This window comes from Hesperophylax consimilis, chromosome 13, assembly GCF_061612785.1.
Source record: "Hesperophylax consimilis isolate HC1 chromosome 13, BYU_Hcon_1.0, whole genome shotgun sequence".
Classification (NCBI taxonomy): Eukaryota; Metazoa; Arthropoda; class Insecta; order Trichoptera; family Limnephilidae; genus Hesperophylax; species Hesperophylax consimilis.
Window position 1 is genome coordinate 24890504 of NC_142848.1, and position 21400 is coordinate 24911903.

Genomic DNA, 21400 nt, shown 5'->3' on the forward strand with positions numbered 1-21400 from the left:
ATTTTATTTTTTTAAAATAGTTGTGTATCTTTTTTAAAAACTTGTGGGATCCCTCCGGGAACCGACCTATGACATTTGTCTTTCAATAAAACAAAATAGTAGATGAATTTGCTCTCTTTTGTAATATTATCTTATGTGTGTATGTGTTTTAGGGACTCCATATGGCAATACTTCTGCAACGAGTGTGCCAGCAACCTGCATGTGATTTTGTCCATGTCTCCCTCTGGAGATGCACTGAGGAACCGCTGCCGCTCCTTCCCCGGCCTGGTCAACAACACCACCATCGATTGGATCTATCCGTGGCCTCGACAGGCCCTGCACGCCGTCGCCAATATATTCCTGTCTGATGTGAGTACATATTTTGTCAAATCGTTCACTTAGTGGGCTGTCTTTAGCAAAGTTCAACACCTCCAAATAACATATCATGCAAGTTTCCAATGGTTCCATGATAAAACAAAACATTGAAGAAAAAGAACAAAAAATAAACAAAACTAACCTATTCTTTTATCGTGGCCTGCTGTGTGTACTGTCAGTACAAAAGGAACATAAAAATGATTTAATTCAATTTAAGAGGCGTGAGAGAGAGGGTTACTGCCGCCCCAGTCACCACTCGTTGGACAACCAACACCTCTGCCAAAGGTCAATCTAAAAGGTTCACAATTTTATTGACTTATCAGGGGTGCCTGGGTTCATGGGGAGAGGTTTTTCCAGGTCTTGGAGGCGGATACAGATGCAGCACCAGCAGCGTGGCGGGCCGGATCAGGAAAGGCAGATTGAGGGAGTCCCTTTGACATCTCCAGCTTGAATCTCTCTCGCCTTATATCGCAGTGGGAGAAACGGATTCATATGTCCGTTACTTCTGGACAAACTGACTCCCAGATTCCTACCCACCCCTCATACCTTTTTCCTTCTCAGAACTTCCTCTCCTTCTATTCCAACCCTCAAGCATCTCCAAAGATGACATAGGCCCTGAAGAAAATAATTGCTTCATGGCCGGTGTCATCTTTGGGATACTTGAGGGTCGGAGTAGGATAGATGAAAGAGCCTACTGATGTTCCTATCGGCTAGGACGGATGAAATCGAATCTTTTATAGGCCTCGTAACGTTTTTAGTGCCAAAATTTACTCTCTCACCAAGAATATTGAGACAAAAATAGCCACCATACAAAGGAAGAATCATGAAGAAGATGAAGAACGAATGATTGGAAAATAAAGCTAGCCGTCGTAATCTTCCAGCCAAACTCAAGTGGAACTATTCCTGGGTCAATCAATCATTTTACATGAAGTGATTGGGTACTTTTACACATAGAAAAAATGCCATAGATAGATGCCCACACCGTAGATGTAGATAGTAGGTAGACCATAGATGTATAAATTGTGAAGACCGAATATCTCGAGTCTCATTTTCGCGGCACAGAAATAGAGATGATTTATCTGAAATGAACTGTCACTGACATTCTAGGTTCCAGTTACCGGAGACTGATACATGGATTACATGCAACTGATTCTTTATACACTTACTTTTGGAACCGGCTCCAATGGCGCGAAGGTTTATCGGTTTAACTTATTGTTATTATTTATGCTAATTGCTAATATGATCCGATTTAGGTACTAGGTACAAACTTACCATCTCGAGAATGAGATTCGAGACGTCCTAACAAAATTTATATCATCTAGCTCGTCACGCCCATCATGGGTTCTGACTGAGTTAACAGCTCATCGACACAGAACTAAGTGTAACGATGCTCGGCACATAATATGAATAACAGTTATTTCTCATTGGAATTCCAACATGTATCATCAGATGACATCCTTGGTTGAGAAAAAGGAACAGTGGTTGGAGGCAGGGCCGGTTCTGAGCCAAACGGCGCCTGGCGCTAGAAAAAACCCCGAAGGTGCTGTATTAGGTGTTAGGTATTGTCAGTGCCTCAGCATCTTGGCCCCTTGGTTAGTCAGTCCTGATTGGAGCGGTGAGAGCCTCAAGAATCGACAAAATGGGGATATTTAAGGGAGTCCTATGTTCAAATCGGGACATTAGAAGGCTTATGAAGAAGGAACATGGCACATACCACTTTATATACAATAGAATTGAAATGTGAATATAAATGTAGTTGTTATTTGCCCCAAATATAGAGAGCCAGTAGTCTTAAATAAATAAAATTCACACCGTGTGATACGTAATTTTTTTTTGTTGATTTCAGGTCAGGTATATACCAGAGAGCTTTCTGCAGAACATAGTGGACCATGTGGTGCATGTCCATGCCTCAGTCACGTCCTACACGCTGGACTTCAAACTCCAACTGAGGAGAATGAACTATGTGACTCCCAAACACTACATCGACTTCATCTCCTGTTATGTCAAACTTCTCGAGGAGAAGGACCTCTTTATTGTCGCACTGGTAAACATACTCACACTGTTACCTTCATCATACTATTATAATATTAACGACGAATTGTTTAACCTTCTTAGTCTCAGCGCGCCATTCTATCACCCACTGTTTGCGATGCATCGTTAAATGTTTAGGTATTTTAAACTGAAGAATGGCCGACACCCAAAGGGTTAAGAAACCAAAGTTCACTTGAGATACTAAGTTCAGATGTTGGGTTGTTGAAATATCAAGTCTTAAAGTTTGGAATTAACTCCCACATAACCTAAAACCCTTAAAATTACAACCATTTAGGACGGGTTGTTTCTCAGAAATTCAAATGTAACATTATCATCAAATGGCCATTCAGCGCCATTTTGTTTTTTTGACAGTTGAAATGCCGATTCTCCATTTCAGCTTTTAAACAAATATGATGTTCAACAGAAGAGGACCACTATAATATTGCAAAACTTGTCAGCTTATTACAATTTGATTCAAAGTTGAAACGCACCTGGAATCGGTGTTTAATGGGAACCATTCGAATGTCAAAAAATAAAGTGGCACCTAATGGCCACTTGGCGACTTTGTCACGTGTGAATTTCTGCAATACAACTGGGTCTTACGACAGAATGTTTCAGAGAATTTGAACAATTCTTCAAATTTAAAATCTAATTTTCAAGTTCTGTGAGAGTTCTTTTCAAATTCCTTTATTATTTCACTTCTGTCAAGTTACCGGACTATAATGATTTAATAACAGAACTTGAATAGGATATTCACAGAACTCGCAAATGAACATTGAAAATTATTCAAATCCTATGAAACAACTCATCCTTAGACTAGTACAGTACCTAATGAAAGTGATTATTTCAGTGCGAGCGTCTTGACGGAGGTCTCTCCAAGATTGCGGAAGCCAACGTAGAATTGGGTAGCCTCAATGCCAAGCTGGAGGTGCAGAAAGTTATTGTCGCCGAGCAAACTGAGAACTGTGAGAAGTTGCTGGTAGAGATATCCGCAGGTATTTCTTTACTCTGTAACCTTGCAGTGTCTTGATCCGATTTTAATCTGGTTCTTATTAACATTTTTTTAGTAATGATCAGACCACTTATCTTGTCATGGTTGTCAGGAACATAACGGCCCCTTAGGGTCAAAAAACGTATCTCATTTTTCTCTACTTTACAGGAGAGCAAGAAAACATAGTTCTCAATTAATCAGTGTTATATACTTTTAAACAAACGAAACATATTAATAATTTCTTCTCATTTAGTTAAAGGATGGTATTGTGTGCTTCTGAACCATCTTTTAAATATAAAATAGTAATTCATTTTACCATCCGTAACTCAGAATCGATAAAAAATTGAGTTACGTTTTTTTGACTCTAAGGGGCCGATAAATAACTCCCAAAGATCAACTGACATTCCAGACCATAAACTTACCTTAACATTACCTGACCTTACCAGGATAAGGATTCTCAATGCACGAGGTCTTCCGAAATGGCGTTTACATATTTATAAAAATGAAACATTGAATAATTTTTTGGTTTCCAGCAACTGAAGTGGCAATGGAAAAGAAATCAGTTGCTTCTACAAAGAGTTTTGAGATTGAGGAGCAAAATAAGATCATCGCCGTAGAGAAGGCTGATGCTGAGGAAGCCTTGTCATCAGCTCTGCCCGCCTTGGAGGCCGCCCGGCTTGCTCTTGAAGACCTGGATAAATCAGACATCACTGAAATCAGGTGAAATCTCAACTAAATATCTAACAAATAATATAACACTGTACGACTACAACACTGTATTACTTCAACATTGTATGTATATCTTCAACATTGTATGACTTCAATATTGTATGTCTTCAACATTACACGACTTCAACATTGTATCTCTTCAACATTGCATGTCTTCAACATTGTATGACTTCAACATTGTACGACTTCACAAGATTAATTTACTTTCTTACAGAGCTGTTAATTTTCTAATGAATATGGAGCGAACATGATATGTATATAGTGAACGGTATATATCCAAGCTGGTCTCTCCACGCTCCCTATAGACTATGCATTCAGCAAGAGATATCTGTATTAACCGTCATCGGTATCAATATGGTTTAACAGTACATAATATTATAAGAATAAATTTGGAAATGCAAATGATATTCACTGCTGAAGTGGTCTAATTTGTTTATTAGGTCATTTGCCACTCCCCCCGAGGCGGTGCAGGTGGTCTGCGAGTGCGTGGTCATCATTTGGGGCCTCAAGGAGGTCAGCTGGAAGTCGGCCAAGGGCATGATGAGTGACCCCAGCTTCCTGCGCAAGCTACAGGAAATGAACTGCAACCTGATCACACAGAACCAGGTCAAGAAGGTCAAGGATCATCTCAAGGTAGGTTCTGCGAGTCCGTTGCTAGATAAATTGCATGGAATAGGTGCTACAACCCTTATGGAGTGTTGACCGCCTATAGGAAACAACCTCCTCTCATGTCTCCTGCCCTTTTCTCCGGTTCCTTATGCATAATGTTGTCCACAACATCCAGCCTCGTTACTTAACATCTTTCAATACTCCTTTGTCTTACTGACTTTTTAACCCTCTGTTTACGCTTCGAAAGTTGTTTTTTACATCACACACTCTATAATTTACGTAATCCTAGGAAAATTATTTTGTAACTGTCCAAAAATTTATCGCATAACTGTTTTTTAAGATATTAAACATCTATCCAATTCAGATGAAATATCCTGTACAGTAATTATGTATTTGAGTTACGCTCGATATTGTAATATTTACCCTCTTGTGCTCCTCTATCATTTTACATTTCTTAGTGATTGACTACTGGGCGAAGATGTGTGACTTTCGGTTAAAACAGTAGGTACATAGTGACTAATATCTGAGTGTTATTGGAAAGTACAAAAGGAATATCAAAAGACACAATCGCTCTACGATATATGGGGGACCCTAGTGACCCTCCTTTGGGTGATACGTGATTTTTATCTTCAGGTTTGTAAAGGTCAAAGAAAAGTCTCTTTGGTGGTCGGCTATCTTTCAACCAAGCAAATCAAAAAAACAATCCTGCCATCTTACGAATTTTGATATTGGTGACTAACTAATTGGTTATGTTTTGTGAAAATCTTTTTACGGCTAATGTATGATTGCAGACCTCCAAGAAGCTGGAGACCATGGAGACGGTGAGCAAGGCAGGCTACGGGCTGCTGAAGTTTGTGAACGCCGTGCTCGGATATTGCGCTGTCTACAAGGACGTCAAACCCAAACAAGACAAGGTCGAACAACTCGAAAGAGACTTCAATGTGGTAAGATTATTATCACATACATCTATCATATTAAGATAAACAATCCCGGGTTACGAATAACCTGACAATATTTGAAAACCTCCTACTACCTTCACAGTAAGCGGAAAATAGTGCTTGTGTTAGCTTAGACTTAGCCAGCCAAGGAATTGAACTCCTGGGTGGGAACCAGTAGCGGCTCGTGACTTTTGGATGTACTAGATATTACAAAAACTGCATTATTGATGTTGTAGCTGAAAATGATTTTTTTTTTTTTTTTCAATATTCAATTTTTTGTATGAAGATTTTCAGGAAATCCGTGTGGCGCAGGGCCAAACTGAAATTTCCTGAAAATCTTCATGCAAATATTCGAATTTTCGAAAAAAAATAAAAAATAATTTTCAGCTACAACAACATCAATACATAATGCCATTTTTGTAATATTAGCACTCTAGTACACCAAAAAGTCACGAGCCACCACTGGTGGGAACCAGAAGCGATGCCAACTCAGTCACTCACCGTTCCTGCTAGCTATACCGGTGGTTTTCTTTATAAAAAAAATTACAAAATAAACAATGTAATTGGTTAACGTATGCTTTTCTTTCAAAATCTTGTTATTTTAAGTTTACTGTTTAAGTACCTAATATTATTCACTCATTCATTTCTACAGTTTATAATTATTGTGTTTAGGCCATGGCGTACCTCAGCAATCTGAACAACCAGATAGCCAAGATAGAGGCCCAGCTGAACACCCTGACGGAGAAGTTTGATAACGCCATGCGGGCGCGCCTGGCATTGCAGGAGGAGACGGACCTCATGATGAGGAGGCTGGTGGCCGCAGACAAGCTCATGGGTGGTCTAGGATCCGAGAGCATCAGGTCAGTTCAACAAACACACTCATCTTTTATGGTACTCAGTCAGGCCATGGTATACTTCAGTAACCTTAACTCTTTGCACGCGGCCGTATCAACTGTTGATACGGCAAAAAGTCTATACTCACACGCGGCTGTATTAACAGTTGATACGGAAACTTTGACGGCCGATATTCCAGCGCTCTTTCGTCATAAATGTATTTCTTGCTCAATTGGACATTTTTTTTTTTTTTTTTTTTTTTTTTTTTTTTTTTTTTTTTTTATTAAGGAGAAAAAACAGATACAGATATCAATTTGACAAAAATATATACGAAACATAAACTAGAGAATTCACCTGCATCCAAACTATTTCTCACGAATTAACTAATTTTAACTAATTATGAACTATCACGATGCTGACATATACAAGAATTTCTCAAAAATAAAATTGTATTTCATAAAAAAAGATCGATAATCAAGTGCGCCTCTTCGCGCCTTTTAGTCCTTTAGACATTTTTTACATTTTTATTTTTGACTTTACATTTTTGTCAACGGATGGCGTTAGTACTACATAGTATGTCATTCACAACTTTTCATAACTAAAAATGATAAGTGATCATGGTGTCCCACTTGTGTCTATCAACGCAGTGGCCTAAGTACACACACGCCGAGAATGGTTTATTTATGACGCCCAGTGAATGGCGGGACCACATTCAAAAGATACGGCACGTCTTTGTTTGAAATTTTATGTTTTTGTTTTTATAAACATCTAAGAGTGTTGACACATGAGGATTTGTTTTCATATTGTGGAGAATAATCTGTTCTGTCTATATAGTCCAATAAATCATGCCAGAATGCTATAATTTGACATTTAATTGCGTGCATATGTATTTGAAAATATGTACCGCGTACGGGTATAGATAAAACGGAGCAAATTAACGCGTTCAAAAGGTTAAAAGCCACGATAAAAGCGGTGGCTTTTGTATACCGACTGCCGGAATCATATATGCTGACCTAGATGTTGGATTTAGTCAATGATAAAAGGTTTCATCGATCGACCAGGTGAGATATTCTCGTGAACCAAGTTCCTCAACTTGCCACAGTCCTGCACTGCGTAGAGAGCTGTAGACACTGTTAGGAATGTGGGGGATTACGTAGGATACCAGTGTTAGGGATGGAGCTCCCCACGTTATAGCACGATGTAGGCGGCTGTTAGGAAGGTAGCTCAGCGTAGAGTCATGAGAGTCCAATTATTCAGGAAGGGTCGGCAAACGCCTTTACACGGGGGACTTATCAACAATCCAGACTACACTTCTCTCGTCAAATGAAACTCCTATGGGGATGATAAATGGTTGTATTCACAGGCAACAGGTACATTGTATAACACAAATGGGACACAGTTAACATCCTAAATTATTTTCTAGCTATTAGAATTGAACAATCTCTTTCATATTTGTTCTGGCTGGCAAGCTTGTTTAACAGACATTACAAGAAGGCACATAATGGGGCAATGGTTAAGTAACACGCTTACATGAGCCGTTCCGGGTGATGCAGGAGTTGAGAGACCCTGGAGGCGTTACTCACAGTCATGGTGGAGTAATAACCATGGTGGTGCTTGTCCATACGCGCCATCGCGCGCGTACCAGGCTTCAATGATGTAGCCGGCACTTCGCGTTCGAGACCGGTTTATAGTAAAACACTCACACATGTGGTCAAGACCAAAGCTAGATTCGGAGAGCGTTTTCGTAGCAAACTGCCCACACATATTGTTGGGACCAAAGCTAGAGTCCGAGTGTGATGGCGGCTGGCGGCGGCCGAAGCGGTTGGAGTTTGGCGAGGGTTGGCCGTGCGATGTGCGCAAGCCGCTAGTGTTGCCAACAATTTCTGTTTAATTAGATTTGCGGGGCTTTTGAAATGCGTTTGAGAGATCTACTTCGTGACAACACCAACGTTTCGGGTCCCTGTGACGTTTGAACAATTCAACGCATATTCTTTTTCTTCTCCAGCCTTCTACTTTTCCACGTTGTGCTCACGAGCTTCTCCAGGCTGAAATTCTCAGTTTGGCGAGCAACGTGTCCAAAGTATTTCAGACAGTTGATGGTCCATTTTGGATGCCTAGCACTAGCCGTCCTTGGCTGGGCATGGATCCTGAGTCAGGTATTATTCATGTTTTAGATGGATGGAAGAACTGAAGGGGCTCCACGAGGAACGTACGCGCCTGGTGGGCAACTGCCTAGTGTCCTCGGCCTTCTTGACCTACACGGGCCCTTTTTCCTATGAGTTCCGCATGCGCATGCTGTACGAGGACTGGTGCTCCGATATCCACAAGCGAGGCATCCCGCTCACCGACCCCTACCGCATCGAGGCCAACCTGACGGATGACGTTGAGATCAGCGGGTGAGCTATTTTGGTATACATTAGCACCACTGAACAGCTAACCCCAAGTTGAAGCTAATTTAAATCAGATTTCTCGACTCCTAGGCCCCAGACAAGCCAATAACATTGATTAACTATTCAAGAAAGTATTTCGATAATTGAAAATGTTTTAGTAATGTCGTCCGAAACAAGATAACTTTTCCCTTACTTCGGCTTTTAAACACGCTCACAACCCACTTCTATTAGTTTATCTCTTCGATGATGAGTCCAAAACACAATCAATATACACTTCATATAATATTTGGCTGATTTATATAGTGCCATTTTCATGAAAAATTAACTAAATTTGGAAACTACTCACTGCGAGTTAGTTATAAATAATTTTTGACATTTGAAAGGTTCCGTTAAACGCCGATTCTAGGTGCGTTTCAGCTTTTTATCAAATTTTAATAAGCTGACGAGCTTAACAACATGATAGTTGTCCTCTTCTGCTGATCAAAATTTGTTCATAAGCGGAAACTGACTTAGAGTCAACATTTAAAGGGAACCTTTCAACTGTCAAAAAAACAAAATGGCGCAGAATGGCCATTTGAAGACAATGTTTAAACTTCTGCGAAACAACTTGGCCTAAGTGATAATGTGCAGATTATATGTGTAAATTAAGTTGTAAAGTACCCTTGGATTTTTTCACAAAAAAGGCAATCCATTATTATTATTGCGAGATACTAACCAATTTTGTTGTTCAGGTGGAATTCAGAAGGCCTGCCTCCTGATGAGCTCTCCATACAAAATGGTATCCTGACTGTCCGATCTTCGCACTTCCCTCTGTGCATCGACCCACAGACTCAGGCCCTTAACTGGATCAAGAAAAAAGAGGAGAAAAATAATATCAAGGTTTTTTTGTATTTTTTATATTTTCATATTATGGAGTTCGACAAATTAAACGCCAGCAAGGTTATTCTTCAAAGTTCTGCTCTCTAACGTTAAGTGATATATATGGTATTCCAAAACTAGTGGTACAAACGGGAAACTGATGAATCTACATCACATTTGGAGTCAATTTTGCCATATAACTTGTATTGATCTGAGCTTTCATTTCCGAGTAAATCGATTCTTATGGTATTTTTAGAACAAATTTGAAAAAAAGCGGTCACTACCGGGTAACGATTGGTTGTTTATTATATTTTAAATGCGACGAATTGTAGACTCCAATAGTTTCTTAACCCTAAAATTTCTGAAAATAATTTTTAAAACTTTTTTTACGTAATCAAAATTTTTTTAAATGAAGGAAACATGTTTTTAGCATTCCTTGAATGATGACATGTCAAATTACTAATGTTTTAATTTACCTGATGACTTAATTCCAGGTTTTGACATTCAATGATTCCGACTTTCTAAAACACCTGGAAATGGCCATAAAATATGGAATACCTGTCTTGTTCCAAGATGTCACCAGCTATATCGACCCGGTTATGGATAATCTTTTGGAGAAAAATGTAAAAGGTATCTGAAACGAACTTTGAAGTCTTCTAAACTTTTATTTATTCTCCTGTAAGCACTTAGGCCAGGGGTTCCCAACTGGTCGATTGCTGTGCAAATATTTCTATTCGACATTCTATGATTTCGAACCAGTTTGAACTATCACGTTTTAATGAATTTATGCCAACACAATCGGTGTGACAAATTCATTCATTCAAACTTAGTTTTGTAGATTGATTAAATTATGTTGCATCTAACTGGTTTCTATTTGCAGTTGAAAGTGGCCGCAAGTTTATAATGCTGGGCAGCAAGGAGGTGGACTACGACCCCAACTTCAGGCTATATCTGACCACCAAACTGGCCAATCCAGATCTGAATCCTGCGGTGTACGCTAAGGCTATTGTCATTAATTACATGGTCACATTAACGGTGAGCATAAAAACACATTTAATTACTTTATTCCCTCTCAACTTTTCTACTTTCTAACTGTGTTTCTTTTGTTTGTTAAATGCACTCTCATTAGTTTGTAGAGCCAAGACCTCTAGTACTAGTTTATTACAGATTACTAAATAGTTTAATATTCTGATACTTCCAGGGTCTAGAAGACCAGCTACTCAGTGTGGTGGTGCGAGCAGAAAGGGCGGATCTAGAGGAACAGCGAGAGTCGCTCATCAAAGAGACTTCAGCTAACAAGAGTCTGCTCAAGCAACTCGAGGACTCTCTGCTTAGGGAGCTGTCTTCCTCTACTGGAAACATGCTGGACAATGTGGACCTCATCGATACTCTGGAAAACACAAAGCTGAAAGCTGGGGAGGTCAGTTTCTGGGACTTATTATTCCTGTTTTTTCATACTCGCTTTTCCACAGTCACACCATTTTTTTCACACAAACTTTCTGTCTCAAAGAATGTAACATTCTACTACCAAAAAACAACATTTTGCTCCAAAGAACCCTCCTCTTCCAGTCTCCAAATCAGCCAGCATATTGTCCAAGATCAGATGGTTTGGTTTTGTCCACTTTCTCAATGGCTCAGTCCTCAGCTACTGAAACTCAAGTCATAACTCTACTGCTGATTTGACCGTGCTGAATGCACATGGCTTTTTATTCCTATATAGGACATTGTATCATTCCTTATCTATTAGAGCAATATCTTTAATTATTTTTTACCATTTCCTATCGTCACTCCAGGTACTAGAAAAGTTGACACTTGCAATGGCGACTGGCGCCGACATTGACAGCCTCCGAGATGGCTACCGCCCCGTAGCCAAGCGTGGCGCCATCCTGTTTTTCGTACTCTCCGACATGGCCACCGTCAATACCATGTACCAGTATTCCCTGTCCGCCTACCTCGAGGTGTTCGCCTACTCCCTGAAGAAGGCCATGCCCAACGTGATACTGAACAAGAGGCTGAGGAATATCATCAACATGCTGACGAAGAATGTCTATGACTATGGATGCACAGGTAACAGTATAAGTTGCATATAAAGCTATCAATAAGCTGGATTTTTGGAATATAGCTCAATAAAGGATTGTTTGCGAACTGTATTTAAATAGTATGGACTTAATTTGACATTAAATTCAGTCCTGGCATCTCTTGGGAACTTATTATTTTTTTTTTTTTTTGGTAAACTAATGTTTAAGACAAGATTTTTTATGCATAGCACAAAGGGTAACAATTATTTTAAAAGCAATAATTATTAGCCTGAAACACTCATCCACATAGAAAAATCTCCTGATAAAAGATACATGACGCCAACGGGACTTGAACCCGTGTCCTTTCGATTTCTGGTCGACAGCTCTGACCACTGAGCTATGGCGGCTTATCTCTTATCCGCGAAATAATTCAATATATACTAGTGTTTCATTCAACAATTACTGCTTGTTACATTTTTTCACCTGAAAACAACCAACTTTATTTTATATGAGAAAGGCATTGTAAGTGCTAACTCTCTCACTAGATGGCGTCGAGACAAATTGTCTACATTTTTTGGTGAAGATACTAGAACTTGTCAAATATTAATTATTATTATTTTTTTTTTGTTAAACTAATGTTTAAGATGAGAGTTTTTATGCATAGCACAAAGGGTAACAATTATTTTATAAGCAATAATTATTAGCATTATTAATTATTAGAAAAAATGTAACAAGCAGTAATTGTTGAATGAAACACTAGTATATATTGAATTATTTCGCGGATAAGAGATAAGCCGCCTTAGTTCAGTGGTCAGAGCTGTCGATCGGAAATCGGAAGGACACGGGTTCAAGTCCCGTTGGCGTCATGTATCTTTTATCAGGAGATTTTTCTATGTGGATGAGTGTTTCAGGCTAATAATTATTGCTTGTAAAATAATTGTTTCTCTTGGGAACGTTTCCACTCCTATCAGTCTCCTACCATCTTTGTAAAGTTCCTTACACCTACACTATCCAGCCATTTATATCTAGGTCTCCCCCTGACCTGCAGACTTATTGTAAAGAAGCCTCTTTGGTCATTAACTATCTTCCATTCTTGCTTCATGTCCTGCCCAGTGGATCCATTCCAGTATTATAAAGTTTGTAAAAAATGGTGTGACGAATATTTATAGGCATATTCGAGCGGCACAAGTTGCTGTTCTCCTTCCAAATGACCATCAAACTGGAACAAAGCCGAGACTCTGTGTCTCAGAGTGAAGTGGATTTCTTCATCAAGGGCTCAGTCTCTTTGGAGAAGTCGGCCAGAGCGTGTCCTGCTCCCTGGCTAGCTTCACAGGTTAGTTAATTTTTTTTTATATAGTTTGAAGACAAAGGAAACTATTCAATTACATAAACATTGATAGTTAAAATATAAATTCCCAGTGTTTATAATTATCTTAAAACTAGGTCACTTTTTTAACAGCTTTTTGACCTTAAAACATCTTTTCAGGGTTGGGAGGATGTGATAAAATTAAGTTCAGACTTTGGAGAAGAATATAAAGCTTTACCCGATGACATGTCAAGATCGACTTCAGAATGGAAAAAGGTAATTATATATATATTTATATATATATTTTTTTTTTATTTAAAAGGAACGACAAACATTCCCAGGTTACGAATAACATGACAACAGTTGAAAATCTCCTACTACCACCACAGTAAGCTGAAAATTTTGCTTGTGTTGTGATGGAGGACTTAGCCAGCCGAGGAATTGAACACACTACGCGTGGGTGGGACCCAAACGCGATGTCAACTCGGCCACCGACCGGTCAAAAACACCGGTATAAAAACACCTTTGCAAATGGTGACCTAGGACAGTTCGCCAAAACCTGGGCAGATCAAAGACCAACTGGTCCAATGACATCATGCTTTACCAGTTGATGTAAAACTGGTGCCGAAATTCCTCTAAAAAAAAATCAGCCTTAAATGAGAGAGAATAATTTTGTGATAAGGTGATTGATTTTGATTTGATTCATCGATAATCCTTCATTTCCAGTGGTTTGACAATGACGCCCCTGAGTCCATCGAATACCCGTGCGGCTACACGGGCAAACTGCGCCCATTTGGCTCCCTCATGCTGCTACGCTGCTTCCGTGTGGATCGCGTCTTCCGCGCAATCAGCAACTACATCACCGTCACCATGGGCGAGGAGTTCATCACACCTCCGGTCGTGAGGTTAGCAACCACCCACCTACTTAATTCCATCTCTTTATTGGTTTTTATTTCTGTCTTAGCTGTCAGCAAAATTTTTCTCCTGTCTTCACCAGTCTGAAAGTGTAAAAAGATTGAATAATACTGTCATAGACTATACGGGCAAGCTGAGCCCTTTCGGCTTCCTGTATACTTGCAGCACGTTCCAGAGTGGAAAATACTCTCAGTATTACCACTACTCAAAATTAAAAAGATTAGCCATGTTTAATGACCAGATCTGAATTACCAGGTACTCCCCCACCTTCCTCCCTAACGATCTCCTTCCCCTCCCCACGACCTTCAGCCTCACAACATACCCCAATGAGGGTTGCCATAGTCTCACTGACTCCAGACGGTTGGGAGCAGTTGGAACTCTTGTGCGGTATTCACAAAAATTAAAATAAAAATTGTAAAAATTTGGGTAAATTTGTAGTACCTGTAACTTCCATTCCCTACCTATAAAGAATACTGCTATATCGCATTTTGATTTATTAACAAAAGAAATGCGAATTAACACGCAAGTACTTCAGTTTTCAGTATCCAGTGCGTTGTTAAGAGCGACGGTGTACTTATTTCTATGGTAATACCTACCTGTAATCTTAACTCTTTGCACGCGGCTGTATCAACAGTTGATACAGAAACTTTGACGGCCGATATTCCAGCGCTCTTTCGTCATAAATGTATTTTTTGCTCACTTGGACATTCGTAGAACTATCACGATGCTGACATCTACAAGAATTTCTCAAAAATAAAATTGTATTTCATAATAAAAGATCGATAATAGAGTGCGTCTCTTCGCGCCTTTTAGTCCTTTAGTTTACATTTTTGTCAACGGATGGCGTTAGTACTAGTATGTCATTCACAAGTTTTCATAACTAAAAATGATAAGTGATCATGGTGTCCCTCTTGTATCTATCAACGCAGTGGCCTAAGTACACACACGCCGAGTGAATGGCGGGACCACATTCAAAAGATACAGCACGTGTTTGTATGAAATTTTATGTTTTTGTTTTTATAAACATCTAAGAGTGTTGACACACGAGGATTTGTTTTCATATTGTGGAGAATAATCTGTTCTGTCTATATAGTCCAATAAATCATGCCAGAATGCTATAATTTGACATTTAATTGCGTGCATAGGTATTTGAAAATATGTACCGCGTACGGGTATAGATAAAACGGAGCAAATTAACGCGTTCAAAAGGTTAAAGTTGGGTGGTAATACCCAGCTGTAATCTTTATTTTATGTTATGTCTTAATTCCTGTCATGTATGTTGGTGTCGGTTCCACAGCTTGGAGGGCATCTTCGAGCAGACCACCCCCGGCACTCCGGTGGTGTTCATCCTGTCAGCCGGCTCCGACCCCACCAGCGACCTCATGAAGCTGGCCGACCACCATGGCTTTGGGGGCGGAAAGTTCAAGTACCTATCCCTGGGACAAGGACAGGAAAAAGTACAAAATATTTGATATATTATTGTGTTAGACCCAATTTGGGGGGCGGGTATGGGTACCGCCGCCTCAGGAACCATTTATCGGATTATCAACACCCCTGCCATAGGTCAACCCAAGTGGTTTGCTACGTTTGGTGACTTAGCACTGGTGCCCAGGTTCATGGGGGTGAGGTTTGTCTAGGTCATAGCGGCGAATGTGTATGCATACATCCATCACTCCTGGACACATTGACCCCCGGATTCATACCTATCCTTCATACTTTTTTCTTTACCAGAACTTTCTCTCCTTCCTTTCCTTAACCTTTCCCTTACTGTGCTGAAAAAATCCACGCGTTCCGGTGCTGTGTAGTCAATACACATCTCAAAATAAGTGAAGTGAAAAAAATATGAATATTCATAGCTAATCGCTTATGTTTATTATATATTATATCAAAAGTGATAATAATTGTAATTTAATTGCTGAAAACATGAAAAAACCATCGGCAGATGCTAAAGAAACGTGCGAGGAGTCGACATCTAACGACAGTCCGCGACCGACTGGCTGGCGCATAAATAAACCACTCGGCTGGCGGCTGGCAGACACACAGGTCGCGGTCGTATGCGGTCGTAGGTATCTATGGTCTAAATCAAAATACAACTGCGGACGTGTGGATTTCTCATGTTCCCGCATAGCGAACTAAAGCGGGACATCATTTCCTCGCACACTCTTCGCGTACCAGTGTCACACGGTTGATTGTATTGGTGTATTTGTTCCCATTTTTTAACAGAAATCTCTGATTTTTAATTGAATTTGAAAACTATGTAAAATATTATTTTTTAATTCAGTGCATACATGTATGACAGAGGAATACCTAAAATCTGAACCCAGAATTTATTATATTTATAGAGTTATTAATGTTATTAGAAGCAATGTGTAGTAAATACACAACACAGATAAGGAAAGGTTAAAAAAAACCTTTCACACAGGATATCCAAAGATAACATAGGCCCTGAGGAAATTGTCCTGTGTGAAGCTAGTGTAAAAAAAATAATAATAAATGAGTAATTTTGACAATTACCATCATTATCATGAATACGACAACCGCGGAGAGCCCCTAATGAATTCCTCCACTTCTGCTGGTTTCCTACTGTCTCCTTTCAGTTCCTTGTGACCAAATGTGAAAATGCTCTCTTTTATCTCTGTAATGTTTAGTCTTAGCTTAGCACTGATCTGGTAAGTTTTCTTTAGAAATAAAATGTAATCCCTTTTGAAAGGACTTCCAAGTAAGGAATTTTGTTTGGGACCCCAGTAGTTAATGGAGTCTGATATTTTGAAATATTTATTTTTAATTTTATTTTAATGTTACTCAATGAGACATAAACTAATCTGAATCTATTTCAGTGATTGGTGTGTACCTATTTTGTAATATTCAGCTTGCAGTAAACCTTCTGGAAACGGCCATATCGCGGGGGCAGTGGCTCATGCTGCAGAACTGCCATCTGTTGGTGAGCTTCCTCATGGAACTAGAGAAGGAGCTGGAGAAGATGGCAGCCATGAAGCCGCACCCGGAGTTCCGCCTGTGGCTGACCACGGACCCCACACCTGCCTTCCCCATAGGCATTCTGCAGAGGTCTCTCAAGGGTATGTTTCCCATACCAAGTACCACATATCACTTCACTCTTCCTAATTACATCCAAATTACTCTTTCCGGCGATAACTATGTATAATTTTTTCATACCCAAAAGGTTGAAAACTTTGTACTTTGGACTTTTTTGATGTAAAAGTGTTGTCTTCTTCTTTCACTCCTCCACTTCCTTCAGCTTCACACATTTCTACAATTTTTTTTTCCAAAAAAAAGAGTGAGTATAAAGTAATAAATAATAAAGTAACAAATAATAAAGCAATAAAAATAAAGCAATAAACAATAAAGTAATAAATAAATCACATTCTTACTGTCATTATCATTTTTTTGCTACTTTCTATTTCCCCCTGTAAGGAATCTATATTATTATTAATGATAACATGTTTATGAACTTCAAAGCATCCATGAAATGGGACTGAGAAATGGCGACGTTAATAATGATTTGTGAGTCTTGATTTTGAAATCTGTGCAATAAGTTAATTATTATGTTGTAAAAAGCTACTAATAAAATTTTATTTTTTTCCACACATGTGGCCATGAGGAAAAAAATCCCTCAGGGCGTATGTCATCTTGGGGATGATGTATGGAGGGTCTCTTTAGGGAAAGAAAGGAGAGGCGGGTAGGAATTTGGGGTCTGTGTCAAGGAGTGACGGACGTATAAGTCTATCCCTCCCACTGCAGTGCAAGGCAATGGGTCGAGAGAGTGGCTGGAGAGGTCAAAAGGTCTCCCTCAACTACTCCCTCCCAATCCGACCCGCAGGTGAACCCGGCAACCCCTGCTAAGTCACCAAACCTGGTAGGGGTGTTGGCTAACCAATAATTGGTTTCCTGGGCGATTGTACCCATCCCCATATTCCAAATTGTGATGTGTGTTAATGTTAATTTTTTTTCCAAAACCAACTGACTAATTCATTCTAAGGACGGGTTGTTTTGCAGAATTGGAATGATTCATCAAATTTCAAAGCTGATTTTCAAATTCTGTGAAGGTTCTATTCAAATTCTGCTATTATATAATTGGCCATTTGTCTCATAAAACTGAAATGATGAGAACTTGAAAATCTACTTTGAAATTAAATGAATTGTTCAAATTCTGTGAAACAATCTGTCCTAATTCTATTTTTGACCCTTTTTTCACTTATCCATTTTTCGTTGAATTATTTCAATATTTTAAAATTATACTGGAAATTTTTTTATGACAATCTACTATTTTTAAGTAATTATATTGTCACTTTATTATTTTTAAGTATTAATAAATAGACAAGCTCCCCAGTTAGACCTAAGAATATTCCTCTTTTACACAATCAATGGTTTTTTGGCACATATTTCTATATCTAAGATAATTAAGTTTCATGGTCTGATCTTGTGGCTGTGTTTTACATTGCATGTGCAACTTACTTCGGTTCTTAATAGATTTTATTAAGCCTGTGTTAATCCATGGTTGTAATGCTTTATTTGTTGTTGTTTTTTTTATGGTTCCATGTTTTTTTAATGTATTTTGAAGAGTTTGAAGAAAAATTTCCATTGCAAGATTTGAATCTGATGTTGTCAATATTGATGTCCAGTTTTGTTTCAATATGTCTTCATTAATGTTTTCAAAATTTAGGAGGGTTTCGACATTTTTTATTTAATTTTCTCTAACAATTTTCGTCTCTAAGGCCAGCATTACGGGGAAATGATCTGTGATAGCTGTATCGCAGACAATAGCATTAATTCGTTTACGAGATATTACCATAAAGTGGTCTAAGCAGGCATTCTCCCGTGTTGGTAGGAGAATTGCACTTTTCAGGGCTTTCTTCGCCATGAGTATATTGAAGTCTACAAATATTTGGATGGTTTTCGTTTAGCAAATCTATATTCATATCTCCTGTTACAATAACACTTTGAAAGTGATTTACTTCTGAGAGTACTGAATTTAAGAAACTTTTTCAACACTTTTCTGAAAGATGGTGAACGGTATAAGGCCACAATATTTACATGGTCTCCTATTTTTATTAATAAGCAATTTCCTTCTGCGAAGTTAGGCTCTTTAAAAGTGATTTTTAGTTTTTTCTAAAATGTAAACGATAACTCCATCATTTAGATTATAATTATTTTCAGTGTGATATACTTTATAATGAGGAATTTCTTTTGGTTGGTATGTTTGTTTTAGCCAGCACTCGGTTAGAATAATTATCGTTTTACTTTGGATATTTAAAGTTAGCAATTTCAGAGAAAGTGTTTGTTTTCTGTGAAGACTTTACCACACTGTTCTGGACTTTCAAATGACATTGAATTTCCATATTTTATGGCTTCAATTTCCTCATTCAGATCTTCAAGTCCCATATTTTCCATAGTCGGTTCTTTGCTGGGCTCTCTCTTCCATTTTTTGCCTATAAGGGCACTGTCTACTATTTGTTTTATGCGAGTAAACATCTTTGTTTCTAGAAATTTTACTGCAATTCCTACACTTTGTTGCTGAATCATCGTCCTTTTTCGGGCACACCATCGAATTACGTTATTCGCACTGACCCCAGACACTTGTAACGTAGAAATTTATTAAATAACTCTTGCAGAACTATAAAATCAGTAATGTACACACATCCCAACAAAGTTAGAAATTTTATTGTGAACAATGCAATGCAATCTATAAAAATATTTTTATCTTAATTCTTTCAGTCGTGACAGAACCACCCAACGGCTTGAAGCTGAACTTACGTAACACCTATTTCAAGATACCCCCCAATCTCTTGGAGAACTGCTTGCACCCCATGTTCAAGAGTCTAGTCTACGTCTTGGGATTCTTTCATGCTGTAGTCCAGGTAAATATGACTTTTTTCAACTCTTTCAAAAGGCAATCATTCAAGTCTCTGTAACAAATTACAACAGTGTGTAAAGGAATAAGTTACTGAGGCACTGCATATGGTAGTAACTCGTACGCCCTACTGTATCGCTCTCCCTCTCTCTCTTCCGCACATCAGTTTTTTTATAATTTGTACATGTAAAAATTTGGTATTTCATTCTAGGAGAGACGTAAATATGACAAAATGGGCTGGAACATTTGCTACGACTTCAGTGAATCTGATTTCACCGTCTGTCTACAGATTCTAGAGTGTTATCTGAACAAGTGTTTGTCTTCGGCTGGTCCTATCCCTTGGGCCACACTGAAGTACCTGTTTGGAGAGGTATAAACCGCTTGATTATTAGTAACATTAGAGTTCGCATAAGCATTTTCCTGTGTGTCATCATCTTGATTATCTTCCAGGTGATGTATGGTGGTCGTGTGATCGATGACTATGACCGTCGCATTGTTAAGACTTACATGGAAGAGTACTTTGGAGATTTCCTCTTTGATGCCTTCCAGCCTTTCTTCTTCTACCGTGATGAATCTGTGAAATACTTTATTCCTCCAGATTGTACTAGAGATGAGTATATAGGTAATGTTAACCATCACTTTAACACTGCAAATGATCTAGAAGCAATTATTTTTCAATTCTATCAATTCTATTCCGATGTATCACCCTTTTTCAGAGGAAATTGACCACCTTCCACTAGCCAACTCTCCAGAAGTATTTGGCCTTCACCCCAATGCAGAAATTGGATACTACACTCAAGCTGTCAAAGATATTTGGGGACATCTTATTGAGCTTCAACCGCAGACAGGTTTTTATCTATAATTCATACTACAATATATTCAATACACCAACAAATAAGTTTGAAGAAATAAAAATAACCAGGTTTCCCACAGGGAACCCTTCAGGGCCTTCTTTTATTATCATATTATTCCAACGTAAGCTTGCAATTTAAAATCTGTATTTTAGGGGCCGTGGGAGGTGGGATAAGCAGGGAAGAATTCATAGACAATGTTGCCAGTGACATATTGAGCAAGATGCCAAACGAATTTGAAATTTGGAGAGTGAGGAAACAGTTTGAGATGTCCATCACCCCATCATTCATTGTACTCCTACAAGAATTAGAAAGGTAAAATAACTCAAGTGCTGTGAGATGAATAAAGCATCCCACAAGGATTTGTTCTAGTTCTTATATAAATTACTATAATAATATTTCAATGAATCTTTAAAAACCAGGTACAATAATCTAATCAACAAGATGTCAAAGACCCTCTCTCTACTGCGCAAGGCTCTGGCTGGTGAGATCGGCATGGACGCAGTTCTGGACAACATTGCCTACTCTCTCTTCAATGGCCAGCTGCCCATGGAGTGGAAGAAGCTAGCTCCTGCCTCTTGCAAGAATCTTGGCGGATGGATGGAACACTTCATGAGGAGGGCTACACAGTATGGTTTGTGGGTGAGTGGAAATATAATTCATACCTACTGTTTAACTGATTGAGTCTGTCCATTTTTGTTTGTTTT

The 21400-nt window shown here is 38.8% G+C and overlaps 1 protein-coding gene and 1 non-coding gene across 2 annotated transcripts in view; one reads left to right on the forward strand and one right to left on the reverse strand.

Moving 5' to 3' along the window:
* The window catches only part of Dhc98D (Dynein heavy chain at 89D), a 138157-nt gene that overhangs the window by 114654 nt on the left and 2103 nt on the right, over positions 1 to 21400 (forward strand). The window contains exons 53-76 of the mRNA XM_089639143.1: positions 153 to 348; positions 2201 to 2398; positions 3236 to 3380; positions 3910 to 4096; positions 4546 to 4738; positions 5506 to 5658; positions 6325 to 6512; positions 8661 to 8882; positions 9608 to 9755; positions 10229 to 10364; positions 10615 to 10769; positions 10936 to 11154; positions 11528 to 11801; positions 12922 to 13085; positions 13239 to 13334; positions 13785 to 13963; positions 15271 to 15430; positions 16843 to 17050; positions 19707 to 19849; positions 20054 to 20212; positions 20293 to 20464; positions 20559 to 20690; positions 20849 to 21008; positions 21116 to 21335. Coding sequence (XP_089495269.1) covers positions 153 to 348; positions 2201 to 2398; positions 3236 to 3380; positions 3910 to 4096; positions 4546 to 4738; positions 5506 to 5658; positions 6325 to 6512; positions 8661 to 8882; positions 9608 to 9755; positions 10229 to 10364; positions 10615 to 10769; positions 10936 to 11154; positions 11528 to 11801; positions 12922 to 13085; positions 13239 to 13334; positions 13785 to 13963; positions 15271 to 15430; positions 16843 to 17050; positions 19707 to 19849; positions 20054 to 20212; positions 20293 to 20464; positions 20559 to 20690; positions 20849 to 21008; positions 21116 to 21335 — 4207 coding nt within the window. The remainder of the gene's footprint in view (positions 1 to 152; positions 349 to 2200; positions 2399 to 3235; positions 3381 to 3909; positions 4097 to 4545; positions 4739 to 5505; positions 5659 to 6324; positions 6513 to 8660; positions 8883 to 9607; positions 9756 to 10228; positions 10365 to 10614; positions 10770 to 10935; positions 11155 to 11527; positions 11802 to 12921; positions 13086 to 13238; positions 13335 to 13784; positions 13964 to 15270; positions 15431 to 16842; positions 17051 to 19706; positions 19850 to 20053; positions 20213 to 20292; positions 20465 to 20558; positions 20691 to 20848; positions 21009 to 21115; positions 21336 to 21400) is intronic.
* TRNAS-AGA (transfer RNA serine (anticodon AGA)) lies at positions 12087 to 12159 on the reverse strand. The gene has a single exon. It is a non-coding gene; the product is annotated as a tRNA-Ser (tRNA).